This window comes from Xenopus laevis, chromosome 8L (genome assembly GCF_017654675.1).
Source record: "Xenopus laevis strain J_2021 chromosome 8L, Xenopus_laevis_v10.1, whole genome shotgun sequence".
Classification (NCBI taxonomy): Eukaryota; Metazoa; Chordata; class Amphibia; order Anura; family Pipidae; genus Xenopus; species Xenopus laevis.
Window position 1 is genome coordinate 36,539,137 of NC_054385.1, and position 15,089 is coordinate 36,554,225.

The 15,089-nt window shown below is 39.9% G+C and overlaps 1 protein-coding gene across 1 annotated transcript; it reads right to left on the reverse strand.

Moving 5' to 3' along the window:
* Positions 1-7,987: 7,987 nt before the first annotated feature.
* satpb.L (uncharacterized LOC100489887 L homeolog) lies at positions 7,988-15,034 on the reverse strand. The gene is given in 11 exon segments (NM_001088600.1): positions 7,988-8,423; positions 8,855-8,977; positions 9,300-9,389; positions 9,649-9,761; positions 10,403-10,551; positions 11,199-11,298; positions 11,677-12,705; positions 12,708-12,723; positions 12,725-13,416; positions 14,717-14,830; positions 14,929-15,034. Coding segments are annotated over 11 exon segments (2,736 nt in total). The 5' UTR covers positions 14,996-15,034; the 3' UTR covers positions 7,988-8,180.
* Between the last annotated feature and the right edge of the window lie 55 nt (positions 15,035-15,089).

A 15,089-nucleotide genomic window follows, 5' to 3' on the forward strand; every position in this document is an offset into this window, starting at 1 on the left:
ATTGATAGCCCCACGTGGACTGCTACACTGCAGGAGGCTCTGTTGGAGTAAACATGTGCCTCCAAAATGACTTTAATTCAGGAACTTTAAAACGGGCAGTTATTATGAGGCCACTGGAAGAAAAATCAATGGAAGAGGAGAGCAACATGTTGGTCACAGGCCACTGGTTGGGGGTCACTTATGTAGAGAATGCTATTCCGAGACAATATTCAATTGGTTTTCATTTTTTATTATTTGTGGTTTTTGAGTTCTTTAGCAGCTCTCCATTTGCAGTTTGTGTTGCTAGGGTTCAAATTAAACCAGCAACCTTGTACTGATTTGAATAAGAGACTGGAATATGAATAATAGGGGTACTGAATAGAAGCATGAGTAATAAAAAGTAGAAATAACGATACATTTGTAGTCTTACAGAGCATTTGTTTTTTTTGAATGAAAGCTGAAATATTCAGAAGAAGAGGGCAAATGATTCAAAAACTTTAAACAAAACGAAGACCAATTGAAAAGTTGTTTAGAATTAGCCATTCTATGACATACTTAAAGTTAACTTAAAGGTGAACTACCCCTTTAAAATGCACAACGCAATGTGCAAAGTGCAAAAAAGGCTGCAATGTTTTGCACTTTGCACACTTCATCCTGCATTGTACAACTAGCCACAAGCCTCTGTGTTCATTTTCATAGCACAGAGACCTACAGCATGCCCCGTCATGTGAGTGCTAGTTATACGATGGATCTCACCCACCCCTAAAGCTGGCCATAGATGTTGAGATTTTTAAAAGATCAGATCCTGATCGTGAGACCACGATCTTCTCAGAACGATCGTACGAATTTACCATCAACTAAAAAGACCAATTTGCCAGGAAAACAAAGGGGAGCTGCCTGCTTGGCCCTGCAAACATAGATAGATTGCACTGGGACCGACAAAGACTTTTTGACCTGGCCGATCAATTTCCTGACAGATGTCGGCCAAAAAATCGTAAGATGTACGGTCATTCGAATCCCACTAACTGCACAATAATTTCGGAGGATTGGTCGGACTTCCCTAAAATCGGTCGTTCGGCAAGAAGAATCGTCGCGTCTATGGGGAGCTTAACTCAGACGTCATTTGGATGGTTTACACTGCGTTCACTACAGAGAACAACAGACCTGTGCAAGTGCTTTCTAAATGAACACTAAGGGGTGCGCTCTTGTGCTCGTGTAGCGGTTTTATTTGGCTCATGTAGAAGGTAACAGTATACTGCCCTTTTGTGTGAATGAGACGTCAAAATAATCTGCAAAGAATGTTAGCACCTTGCACTTTAAGATCTATATCTGAGATATAAAAAGGAGTGATCAGTGCTTAGCTGTCTGGTGATGGTTTAAAACCTCCATCATCATACAGATTATAACTGGGAAAAAGATACACTGTCATCTGTCATATCACAAAGAAGCACAAACAAACCTGTGATGTCCTGGAGGCATCTAATTCTGCAGTTAGCATGACAGTTTAGATGTTAGAGATGAGGAAATGCTGAATGTTATTCATGGTATTTATGAGTAGATAATTGGAAATCTGGTTCATGTCTTTGCTCAGCAGAACTGGGTGAGGCATTAAAACAACAATAAAGAAAAACTCTGTACAGAATGGCCGAAAGCACCCTCTATCTGGTCAGTGACAACTTAAATTAACACAGGTGCAACGACATAGACACGCTAAGCCCTACAGGTATGGGATCAATTATCCAGAAACCAGTCATTTCAGAATGCTACGAATTACGGGAAGGCCATCTCCAATAGACTCCATTTTACTCAAATAAGGCAAATTTTTAAAAGATTTCCTTTTTCTCTATAATAATAAAACAGTAGCTTGTACTCAATCTCAACTAAGACATAATTAATCCTTATTGGGAGCACTACCAGCCTGTTGGGTTTAATTAATATATAATTGATTTTCTAGTAGACTTAAAAGGTGTAGACTTATGGAAAGATCTGTTAATGGAAAACCTTAGGTCCCACTCATTCTGGATAACAGGTCCCATACCTGTACAATACTAATGCTAAATGCAAAAATACCATGGTGTGATATTCCCTGTATTTACCCCTGTTACTTGTTACTGGAAGCAAAGGCTATAGCGCGTGTATATAATCACATGAAAAGGCCTTCATGTTTTGCCTGCGGTGATTCTCACAGCTCCCAATAGCAAGTGTTTTATATGTGTTTTGTCACCCGCAGCTGACAATGCACCACCTGTGTCACCCCTATTCCTATGTGGAGGATTAACCCAAAATTGATCAAAACTTGATACTAAAGATTTTGGGGGTTTTCGGGGTACTTAGATGTTATGGTTGATAAGTAAATTGACATAAGGTAGGGTAATGCAGCACAGAAATATATATTTTGAATTTTATGACCAATATATACATTAAAATACATTACAAAAAGAATCTTCAGTGTAAATATTATTTCTCAATATTATTTCTCTCTATAAGTATGGTCTTAGCTAGGGATGCACTGAATCCAGGATTCAGTTTGGGATTGGGCCAAGATTCAAGAGTTTTTAGATTAGGTCCAGTAGGAAACAAAATTGAACCCTTGTTCTCCGACATAAACAAACACAGCTTGGGCAGCCTAAATATACAAAAGTCCTCAAGATTTCCCTGCCTTGCCTCTCTCTCTCTAGTTTCAAACTAAAGTGAATTCACTCTGGCACACATGCAGAATTCAAGCTTCCTTGAAGATTCCTTCTGCCTGCTGCTGCGGGCTGCTGGGGAGATGTGCAATCACTGTATGGAGCAGTAAAGGGAGCGATTCTCTGCAGAGCCTGCCTTCGGGAAGTGAACCAGCTGGTCGGCATGTTTGTGAATGGCAGGCCCCTGCCCAATGGGAGAGAGCGGGAACTAGGAGAGGACAGCCGCGCACATCGGCAAATGGATACAGAGAACCGGAGTGATTCCGGCACTGAAAGGAGGAGAGCCTTGTACAGAATAAGGCAGCCCGAGCAGGAGAAAAGGCTGAGGATGGTATAACCTCTGCTCCTGCGGAATCGGGAAACGAGAGGCAGGAGCGGCAGAGGCTCGGTGCAGGGGACTAGGCTGGAAGAGGTGATTGGAGCCATTGCAAAGATTGCAGTTCGTCTGGGGGATGTGCGGAGAGAGCTCTCTACTGACAGCGTCTGCAGCTCACATCCGCAGCCGGATAGCATTGGGCAGGGGCCTGCCTGCCAAGAGCTAGAGAAGGAGACACGCTGTCAGTGAATAGCCAGGGAGGAGAAATCAATCGCTGCAGGATGGATGGTCGCCCTGTCGCCTTTTCTGTAGAGGACAGGAAGTGGAGTTTGTAAGTTATTTCTTAATAAAGGCTTTGCTATTTTAAATTTTAATTTGTTTTGGTGGTTTTTTTGTTGTATTCTAACAATTTTTTTTGTAAAAATTTTTGATGTTACTGGTTCTTTAAGCACCTTTGAAGACTGTTTAGAAACATAGCAAGTAATATCATGACCTGTTTACTACTGTCTAACTGCTCCAAGTCATGGCCCTGTGATTTTATTGCCTACCTACTCTAAAATACATTTGTAAAAAATGGAAACAAAAATGGCAATGCTCATGGTCTCTCTATTAAATATATAATGTATTAAATATTACAAGAAATATAGGTGTTAGTACCAAACCTTGGCTAAAAATGTAAACACATGCCACATAAAGGATTGTCATTATACCAATCCTACTTTATCCTATTAGCTTAATAAATATGATTCTGCAATACAATTAAAAAAAAGTGCACTAATATATTACTAAGCTATATTCACTTAAGTGTCTAATTAAGAGCTTTACTGAGACAAACAGGGAAGCACTTAACCCATAAAATGAAAGGAGATCTGTCAAGAAATTCTTGTACAAAAGACTTAATGTGGCCATAGACGCAAAGATCCGCTCGTTTGGCGACATCGTCAAACAAGCGGATCTGTCCGATCGACCAAACGACCGATCTCCGCCAGGCGAACAATGTCAGTACTCTCCACACAAGATCCGAAAATTGTACGAATCCTCGATTCGTACGATAGGATCTGTGTGTCTATGGCCAGCTTTAATGGCAGCTAGAAGCAATGTTTGAATACTAAACGAAGACAAAAATCAACAGGGCTCAGTTTCTTTATTTGTTTTGTGTACATTTAAGAAAAGGCTCTTCAAAATCATGACATTTCCTGCTGCTATACTCATAGAATTGCCTCATAAAACTAGAAAATCAAGAAAATAACTGATTTGAGGGACCAACATGCAAATCTGCCCTATTATTTCACTTCAGATTAACTAAGCACATGAAACCAGAAGTACTGGTTTAAGGGCAAATTCAATGTGGTGAAGAATCCAGATCCATATACTGAAATTGTACATAAAGTTTGATCCGTTTAACACCCTCTCAGTTCGATTACATATTAGCTTCTGGGGTGTAGACAAAACCAAGAGGTCCTCTCCACTTAACACAATATATCAACACAATCATGGTTAAAACTCGCAAAAATGGTTGCCCTTTTATTGGCCACCACTGGGATCAACTGACTACAGCTGGGAAGGGTGTGAGCTACAACATGGAACTGGTCACTGCTCCTGTATAATAATACCACCTTTAACAACCCAGAGACTCTGCTGAACAGGGAAAAAGATAAGAAATGTATCAACTAAATACGTAGATAGATGCATACAGAGTTGACTTACTATCTGTGGGTTTCCTGTAGAGATGGGTCCCCAATGTTGAATTGTCTATGAAAATATTAAGGTCAAGAAAGTCTATGTTACTTTGACTGTGGCACATGGTCAGTCTGATGGGGCTGTCCAAGTTGTTAAGCTGCTGATGGAAGAAGAGAAGGGCTTCTTCAGTGTCAGTCCATATCAAGAAAAGGTCATCTATATAGTGTAGATATACTTGGATCTGTTGACCTACTAGGGGAAAGATGTGCGAAGTTTCATATTCATGCATAAAGATGCATAAAGATGTTGGCATAGGATGGTGCCAATACACTGCCCATCGCTGTGCCCAAGACCTGTAGGTAGAACTGTTTTTCAAATCTGAAGAAGTTCTTGGAAAGCGTAAGTACAAGTAAATGGGTGAGAAAATCAACTGGAATCCCTTTGGGAGGTATGGTAGTCAAAGCTCTCTGGCAGCCAAGTATACCATGTGCATATGGAATGACAGTATAAAGACTTTTGACGTCCATGGTCACTAGGATACTGTTGATTGGAATAGTGTGTAGATCATTCAGACGTCGGATGACGTTGCTGGAATCCTGGGTATATATGGTATATTTCTCAACACTCTCTTGCCATCTGGCCGACAGTATCAACAAACACTGGCCTATGCTCAGTATGGACGAGTCCCTTAGCCTCTACACAGCACAAAAACCCATTATGGGGTTCAGAAGGGGCAAAACCTGAGGGACTTACTGGTGAGGACTGATTTTGTTGGTTTACCCAACACGCAAACTGACTGGCTTTCTAAACAGAAGATACTTGGGTGTTATAAATGCCCTGACTGCGTGACCTGTAGATGCCTGCTCATTGGCGTGGATTTTCCTCATCCCCACACAGGGAAGAGGTATAAAATTGCACATAGGCTTGGTTGCTTCTCTCCATACGTTGTCAGGGGCGTTTCTGCCATGAGGCAAGGTGAGTACTTGCCTCCGGCAGCAGCTCCCCAGATGTTACCTGGGGCGGCAAAAAGCCGCTCCTGTAACTTTAAGAGCCGAATTTCCGGTTATTAAACCGAAAATTCGGCTTTTCTAGCGCAGAGAGCGATATTTCGCACTCTGCGCTAGCAATGCGCCCCCCACCAGACCTCCCGTGAGCATTCCTAAGGTAAGCCTGGGGCGGGGACATTGTGAACGCGCCTGTACGTTGTGTATATCATCACGTGCCCTTGTGGCAAGTACTATGTGGGTAAAACAAGTACCACACTCAAAGAGAGAATAAGTAATCACCGATCAGTAAAGCATTAAAAGAGGGCAAAGAAATACAGCCTGTGGGCTGTGGCTAAACACTTTCTGCAGATTGGACACACATTGCTCACCTTTAGGTGTATGGCAATCAATCAACAACCTCCCTTAGCAAGAGTGGGCAACAGAGATCAAGCCCTGCTGAGGAGAGAAGCCAGATGGATCCACAGACTTGATACTCTGGTACCACGTGGACTTAATGAAACTTTGCCCTTGGGTTGCTTCCTATAATGTCTGCTTTTGACTCTGCTGGTTACTACATTATGGTGTCATTTGTCCTCATATGCTATGTCCATCCTGTCTCGAGTATTTCATCATGTCCACCCTTCCTGGTTTCCTTCTTGCAGCAGTATATACTGTAACATTGTTTTTAACTCTGATCCATGACTCATTTCTATACTAACAGGTTGTTTCCTGTTACCTAGCCCTATATGCCTTTTAAGTCGCACTTCTGGGCAGACCCTAGTGCTGTGTTGGGTCACTGTATGTGGGTTTGGGAGTAAGGTGCTTTGACGCTGCCACCAAGAGCCGGAGGGTCTGGGGCTTTATCCTGAGCTAGGTGGGTCATGCTGCGTTATTACGTGGCCTAACCACCTTACTGCAAGATTAATATTGCTGGTGTACACGCCACGTGGTGTTGCTAAGACCATGGCTGTATGATAACGTGTGGGTGTGATTGAAGGGTTTGTACTCTCTGTGTCATCCCACTGCCCCTCCCTGCCATTCACGGGGAGCTGGACACGCCCCCCCTGAATACACAGAGGTGCCTTTGAATGCTCGTGCCTGGGGATTATAATGCGTCTGAGGAGGTCAGTACCCTGCAGTTCTTAGTAGCGATATTGCGCTACACTTCTCCTTCCCTGTCACTTCTCACGGACCTGCACTTCCTGTTTCCGGTTGCCTAGCAACCACAGCTGGCGCCAATTCTTAGCTTTAAATGTGCACTGCAAGTTGGTAGTTTGGTTTTCCCTGATGAAAGGAACTGAAACGTTGGATATTAATAAATCTTTTTATTTAACCACTATTATCTGGTTGAAATCCCTTGGAGTGCTGTCGCTGCTGCATTTTTTATTTTACCCGGTTCTGACTAGCACCCAGGCTATATTTTTTGTAAGGTGTGCGCTCCATTCGTTCTCTCTCTCTCTCTCTCTCTCTCTATATATATATAGGTCAGTATAAATATGTGTATATATGTGTACTGGGGTTTGTTTGGAGGGGTATTAAAAATATGCTGCGCACTGCAGCAAGAGAACACCACCCAAGAGAACTATGAGATTAACAGTTCTACAAGAGTTCTACAGAGTGCACAGTTCTACAAAGTACCAGAGATGTTCCTGCATTGTCTAAGAATGTACAGAACACACTTTACATTCCAACCTGCTAAGCAAAGCAGTTATTGAGAAGCAGAGATTCTACAACAATGTTAAATATTGCATTTTGTCCAGTCTGTAATGAATTTAGTAGAACTTCAGTAGATGATACACAATAACAACTGTGGTGCAGGACGTGTAGAGTAACCAAACCAGTGAGGTTGGCCAGAACACAATTTGTAAGTTGGGCATGGTTCTTAAATTATGGCTAGAAATGTGTGAAGAGTGGTAGTTGCAGACCCAGCTTTGGGCCTTAGCAATTAGAGATCCTCTAACTTTACAAGTGACATCTGACTGGTTAGCTCCATTTGGAGGATGGAGGATGAACAATGGATGATAGAGTTCAAGAGCTACCGTTATTTGCAAATAGTTTGCAATATCTGATGGTAATATAGCCCTAAATGCCAAAATTACCCATTAATTAAAAACCCTAGAATAGCACTTCTTAATCTGTATCTTAGAGGACCCACAAATATTTACTATAGTTAAGAATATTGTGGTTGTCTGCCCTAAACAGAAAGCTGATCCATTTTTCATATTCACTCAAGAAATATAAGCATATTCAGATGTAAAGTATAAAATAGAAGCCATTGATACAACACAATGGCACAGCTTGCAAGAACACCACTAAGATCATCACAAAAGAGTTAGAAATATTTACAAAACATTTCGCATAATTTATTAAAAATAGTATCAATTATAAATATACCAATGAGCAATGTAAAAATGAACATTAATAAATACTGAAACTCATACAGTTTATAAATACAGTATGTACAAAAACACTTAGTGAAGATTTAAGCAGCTTTTCTATTGTTAAGAGACACCATAGTTTAGTTAACCATTATTAAAGTTTCAAATCTTTTTCATTTAATGCAAATCCACCATTAACGTAGGCTTTGGGCTGTGGATTGGAATTTCCATCACAATTCTGCAGTTGGTCAGTGGTCTCTTTAGCTTCAATTTCTGCATATAACTCTGGGTTGGAATTGTCAGCAGAATTGTCCAGTTGGTCAGTGGAGCCAACAAAAGCACTGTTTTCATAGCCAAATGTATTTCTATTCTTAACTTCTTCAAAAATCTGTAATACCTGTAACAAATGTAACGTGGAATGGTGAATAAAAAGTAAAATATATACTGATCACACATTTGTTACCTGTCCATTTACAATAAAGCTGGGCTAGAATCTTAATTGCCTGGTACTGTAATACCAGCAGCAGAAACTGATCAAATTCAGCTCTGAGAAGTATTTACTTTGCCAAGTCATGCAGAGTAAAACTTTAATCAACAAATGCAATGAACATTTTTGGTTAAAATAGACCACCATTCCCTATTTCGAATGATAAATGGATACCAGGTAGATATTTGAAGAGCATGTATTAAAATAGATTTATTATCCCAACAAAAAAAGGCATTGGTTCAAGTCAGTGGTACTTCTGTTTATGGCCTGCAAAGAACACAATCTAGTGTAAATGATGGTGTGCAAAGAGTATCCTTAATTTGGAGGGAAGCATACATTACCTGGGATTTAGGCACAATGCCAACTCTGAAAAAGCCAAGGTTTCCACTATCAATCTTGGTGCAGTCCACCACAGTGGAAGCAATGTTTTCTGGGGAGGGCCCATCACAGAGAACACCATCTACCTAAAATACAAAAGTTATTACAGATCAGTCTAGTTTGTTGTCCCTATGAGCTACAATTTCACTAGCTGGGAAACTCAGAAGCAGAAGCATACTTCTTGCCCTCCTTCCTCAACAGCTCACACATGCGAACTTGTGCACCTACTCACACACCTACCATTCCAGGCAGTGAGTGGCCAGATTTTTCTACAGCAAGGTGTCTATAGAGGAAGCTGACCCTGCAGTCCAGTCCCCCCCATTCCCTGGACCAGCCATATCCCAGCCCCCCACACCATGGGGTCAGCTTCCTCTATAACTATGCCACAGAAGTCATATTGTACTGTACCTTATCTCCTAACTTGGCAAAAACTTGGTTATGGTGTGTTGTATCTGCTTCTCCTGATGGATTTGCTGATGTAACTGCTATTGGTCCCACCTGTATAGAAAGTATTTCTTTTAGTATAAACATTACAGTATTCATATGGTGTATTTATATAGTGCTTTATTAGCCAGTCTTGTTTAGTAGCAGTGATGAAAACAAGGTTTTCCAAATGCTTTCAACCAATAACACCTATATTCCCAACTAGATAGCAATTTAACATTCACAGCCATTTATAGAGGTAAATATGGGGAAAATATTTCTGCAATTATATTAGACATTTTTGGTTTCCATTTAAAAATGTGGTTTCTCTCACCATGTCTATCAAGTGAGTAGTAACAGTGCAGTCTGGGATCCGAATGGCAATGCTCTGAGGAGTTCCTATGTATTTGGAAGATTCCTTTGCACCCAAGACCTCCAGCCACGGCCCTGTAAGAGAAATTTGTATATTTTTATAGCAAATTTTATACACTGAATAAATTACTAGGAGACTCAATTTTCACATAATACTTTAAGTGCTGCTTCACCAGCAGGAGAATTTTTTACTGGCACATTGAGCACCTCATGAAGCAGTATATTCTAATACTGGTAGATGCCTGAGCCGCTGACTTACAGAATCTGATGTTTAGTGCCACTCACAGTAATAAAAGAACTGCAAGCCCCTGTACTGGGCGTTCCTTCCCCACAAATGCCTTGTGTTGCTTTCTTTACTTGCTGCATACATTTTGTTCAGAGCATTTTAAGACCCTTTAGATCTGTGTAGCTCTTTAATCAAAGTCAATAGACTGTTTTGCTATGAGTCACATGGCCTGATATGGGATTTTGCCTCCCTGAATCCAAGCCCAGTATCCAAGCTCACTACCAAATTCGATTGTTCGCTCTAAAGGCCAAAAGAAAAAACCGCAGCTTCAAATGATAAACCCTATACCACTGATTTGTTCTACTTTCAACTCTACCTTTTAACCAGAAATTCCTGTTCCCTTTGCTCCTTCCACGTAACTAAAGATGTCAGAACACCTTTTCATTTGATGCAAGAAAACTTTTGCAGACAAAAATGTTCATGTTCTCACCTCTAGGTATAACCAAACTGATTGACGATGGCCACGCTTTGTGCATAAAGTCCCATAACAGAGGGCTAAATAAGTGTTTGGCTGATGCAAGTTGCTCTAGGCTTGAAATCCAAAGCGACATGGGCCGGTCTTGAGCTTGACGCTTTGTTCTGTAACAGAGAAACAAAAATAAAGATTTAGGTCAATTTGGTGTGTTTGGGTTTTGTAGACAATAAGGGGCAGATTTATCAAAGGTCGAGGTGAAAATTCAAATAATGAAAAAAAATAGAATTTCAAGCTAATTTTTGTGTACTTCAACTAGGAAATAGTCAAAATTCAATTTGAATTTGAAAAAGATTTGAATATCGAAATTTATCATGTACTGTCTCTTTAAAAATTCGACTTTGACCATTCGCCATCTGAAACCTGCCGAATTGCTGTTTTAGCCTATGGGGAACCTCCTATAACCTATTTGGAGTCAATTGGTGGACTTTGAAAAATCTAAGGTTTTTTTTGGAAAAACGTTGAATCTAATTCGATCGAATGCGCGGTTACTTCGAATCGTACGGAAAACTGACCTATTCACCCAAAAAGAATTTTGATTTTTATAAATTTCGATTGTTTTTTTTTTTAATTAAAATTTTGAAGTTATGGGAGTTCAAAAAAACTCCTATTACTTCGAAATTTGACCCTTGATAAATCTGCCTCTAAAAGATGGTAAACACACGAAATAAGTAAAGACCCTAGCAACACACAATTCTTACCCTACTTTAGAATAAACACTAGTTTAAACTGAACTTGCAATAATCCCACTTACTTGTATGCTTTCTCCACAGCATCAGGCTGGTTGCAAGCAGCCACTAGAACATAGACCGTATCAGTTGGAATTACACATATTCCTCCATTCTTCATGATCTCTAAAACAAAAAGGGGGTCACATTGGAAAGTTAATTATTACTATTGGGTCATTTGTTTCTCCTAAACTCAAAACTAAAACAAACAAGTATCATATTTATCAAAGTTTGATTTCATCAATTGTTTAAAGTGTTCATAATGAAATTTAGTACCAATTACTATTTTTAATTTACCTTGAGTTTGTCTAGTATAATGACAAAGGAGTAAAAGGATAATTTTTGGATTCTTTTCCCTATTTTATCAAGTTGTCCCTTACAACAACCAAGCCCCTAAATTTGCTTGAATATATAAAGGTTTTTAAATGCAATTTAAAAAATGCCTCTCTACAGTTGAAATGTCGATATTGTTAAGTAATATTAAATGGATGGACAGACACATACCTGCAATTTGTCTGACGGAGCTTGTTCTGGTAGAGACGACGTGAGGGCACTTCGATTTATCGTTTGAAAAGCCACTGATTTTTATAAAAGGGCTGCCAACTGGTATTTGGGGACCTTCAAAAACACTATTAAATAAGGTAGCAAGGAAGCAGTAGAAGCTTACAAGTCCAAAGATAATAGTAATAGCAATATCATAGTCTTGAGGTAAAGCGTTTAGGGAATCTAGCAGAAAGCTGATGAGGATAAGCTGAAATGTTAGAGAATAGGCAAACCATGCTTTTGTAAGGAAAAGGGTACTGAAGACAATGAAGCTATTAAAGAGGAGGAAGCTTATAATTCCCACTGCAGTATTGAAACCTCTGCTTGTTCCATACAGGCCACCATAGCGTGTGAGTCCCCAAATAACCCACATGACTCCATAAAGTATAAAAGCACTACTCTCAAGTGTCTTACCACGAGAGAAGGCGACTGATCCACAAATAAGGTGATAAATGCCCCCAGCCACCACAACCCACGGCAAAACAACTGTAAGCAGAGGTGTGCTAGAGGTGCCTGGCATTGTCATGGCAAAAGCAGCAAGAGCACTGCACGCATGAGCAAGGACATCAGCATCTGCGTACTTTGAAAAACCAAGGAATGGCTCATGAATGCTTTTCCCTTGGCGCAACTTGAAAAAGCTATTACTTGCAAAAAGTTTCTCTATAATTCCCTCCCCAATGCAGATCTTAGCTGATGATTTAGAGTTATACAATTTAATTAGGAGAAGAATTGCTGAAAACAAGAAAATTGCAACATTAACCCCCTGTGATCCACCATGAAAAAAGGCCTGAGGACTGCAGGCTAACGCAATGCAATATGCAACAAACAGGAGTAAATATCCTGAATCTATCAGACTTTTTAAACTTGTGAAAAGGGAAAGGATGAAAAACAGGACGGCAAAAACAATCAGGAAAGGCAGAGGGAAGTTTGGCTCGCCAGTGTTAAAAAATTGATAAAGTAGCGAATAGCCCTCTGCAAATCTCAGAATGGAGAAAAAGGCAACTGTGGTTGCATCTAACATGTTGTAATAGCGATATGACAAAATACAAATGGCAGTCTGGAAAACTGCTGCTGTCCAGAGCCATGGCACTTGTCCAACAAACAGACTATTGGTTATACCCAGAAGTCTGCAGGCAAACACACTGGAAGAGACCATGTTAAGGAGAAGGTATGTAGCCTCAAATTCTATTCTACTTAATCCTTTCATTGTACCTTGCTCCTGATCTGCTTTCTCAGTCAGGCTTGTGCCTGGAAGATTAAACTGCCCCTTACTGAGAATGGACACTACTCTGCCTGCAACAAAGTACAACCCAATTAAAGTGACAATCAGATAGTTACAGGCTATAGCAGAGGCACCAAAGTTGACTTTATAAAGCAACACAGTTTCATGAATAGAAGAAAGAGAAAGAGCAATTGCCATGAAAGCAAGAGGCGTTTCATTTTGAAGTATCCCCATAATGCCAATAATAAACAGGCCCACAGCAAATGCTATTAGCCCAGGAACATTGGCATTGGTCATGTCAGGGTTGCCTGCTAGTGGAAAGTTGGTTCCACTCAGAGTGGACACAGTGTTCTGGTTAGTGTTGGAGAACACATTATTTCCTGCCAATATGAAGTTGATTCCAGAACTGAACCACAGAGCTGATACAGTCCAGTAAAATAACACACACAGTGAAGCATTTGTCCTGCATTTTCGAATTCCTGCATGAGAGAAAGATTGTTTTATCAGTGTCAGGGTACCAAAGTACAGGCAAATAATAACAGAAATAAGATTATTTACTAATATTCTAACAGACAGCATTTGCCTTTTAGAATGAATTGGGTGAATTACAAGTCCCAGACATTTCCAGGTCTCTACATATTTTCTGTGTGTTGTTTTACTTTATGGAAAGGATGGATACTTTATGGACACTACTTTAGGGACACTAAGCAGGATCAATTACCATTATCATTTACATTTACTACACTGCTACATGGGGTAGCCCTTGTCTAGCATAGCTATGAAAGCAAAGAATTCTGGCTGAAACAGAACAAACACTGAATTTCACACGTGCTGAAACTCTAATGTGACAAAAGTAAGACAGCTCTATTTAAAATGGATCTCTACCCAAAAACATAATGCAACTGTAAGAAACTTTCCAATATACATTAAACATTTTCCATTGCCTTAAAATGATTTATAATTGTTGTAATTGCTACGTAAAGCAGTATCTGCCTGGCTGTTTATATTCACTGCACTTATGGATGTGAGTCAATGGAGCGGAAGCCAGCTGATGAACAGACCTAGAGGAGAACTGACTGCTACATCATTTCAAGTTTAAATAAAATATTCAGGGGAATTTATTTTAAAAAATGCTGCTTTAATTGCAATTACAAAAAACCTTGAAACCACAAAATTGACAAAATTGGTCATTTTCCTAGAATTGCATTTTCTTTACATATGCGTAGATCTCCTTTAAGCTTGTTTTAAAACACATTTTTAAAGTTTAGTATCAACATGTATTTACAAGGTATGGAATCCGTAATTCAGAAACCCTGTTATCCAGAAAGCTCCCAGTTACAGAAAAGCCGTTTCCCATAGACTCCATTTTATACAAATAGTCCAGATTTTTAAAAACGATTTTCTTTGTCTCTGTAATAATAAATCCTAATTATAATCCTTATTGGAATCAAAATCGTCCTCTTGGGTATATTTAAAATTTCCATGATTTTTAGTAGACTTAAGGTATATCCTGGAAACCCCAGGTCCTGAGCATTCTGGATAACAGGTCTCATACCTGTATTGCTTTATTATGCAATTTAAGGATCACAAAAAACGACAGCATTTCTGCGCTAATAAAACAAAGAGCTGTAATAGTAATGAATCTTTTGCTCATCTAAAACCTGCCTGTAAAATGACTTATGACATTATAGTAAATGATTTTCCTAACTGTATATCAGAACAGCATTCAGTGCTATACATGTAACATAGTTATGGGTGTATTTACCCTGCTGTACTTACCCACATATGCCAGAATGGCAGCTACAATCAGAAGGAGAATGCCAAGGGCTGTGCTGGGTATAACTGTGGTTGCCGTCGTCCAGCTGTAGTAGTTTATGGCCAATAAAAACGAGCCTATAACATCATTTATGAGAAACATATTAATACAAGGACAAAGCATCAGCACATACGTAAATAACAATGGCAGGGCAGCCTGAGCAGTTGGCCCTTACCTGCGCTAATAGCCAGAGTGCCGATACTGGCGTGAAGGGACTTTGTTTTACCACTGGAATCAGTCATGTTGTGCTGAATAAACTCAACTCCACAGCCAGCTGCAGAGTACTTCTCTGTGGTGACATTTCCTGCTTTATATATCGGCACTTGGACACACCCA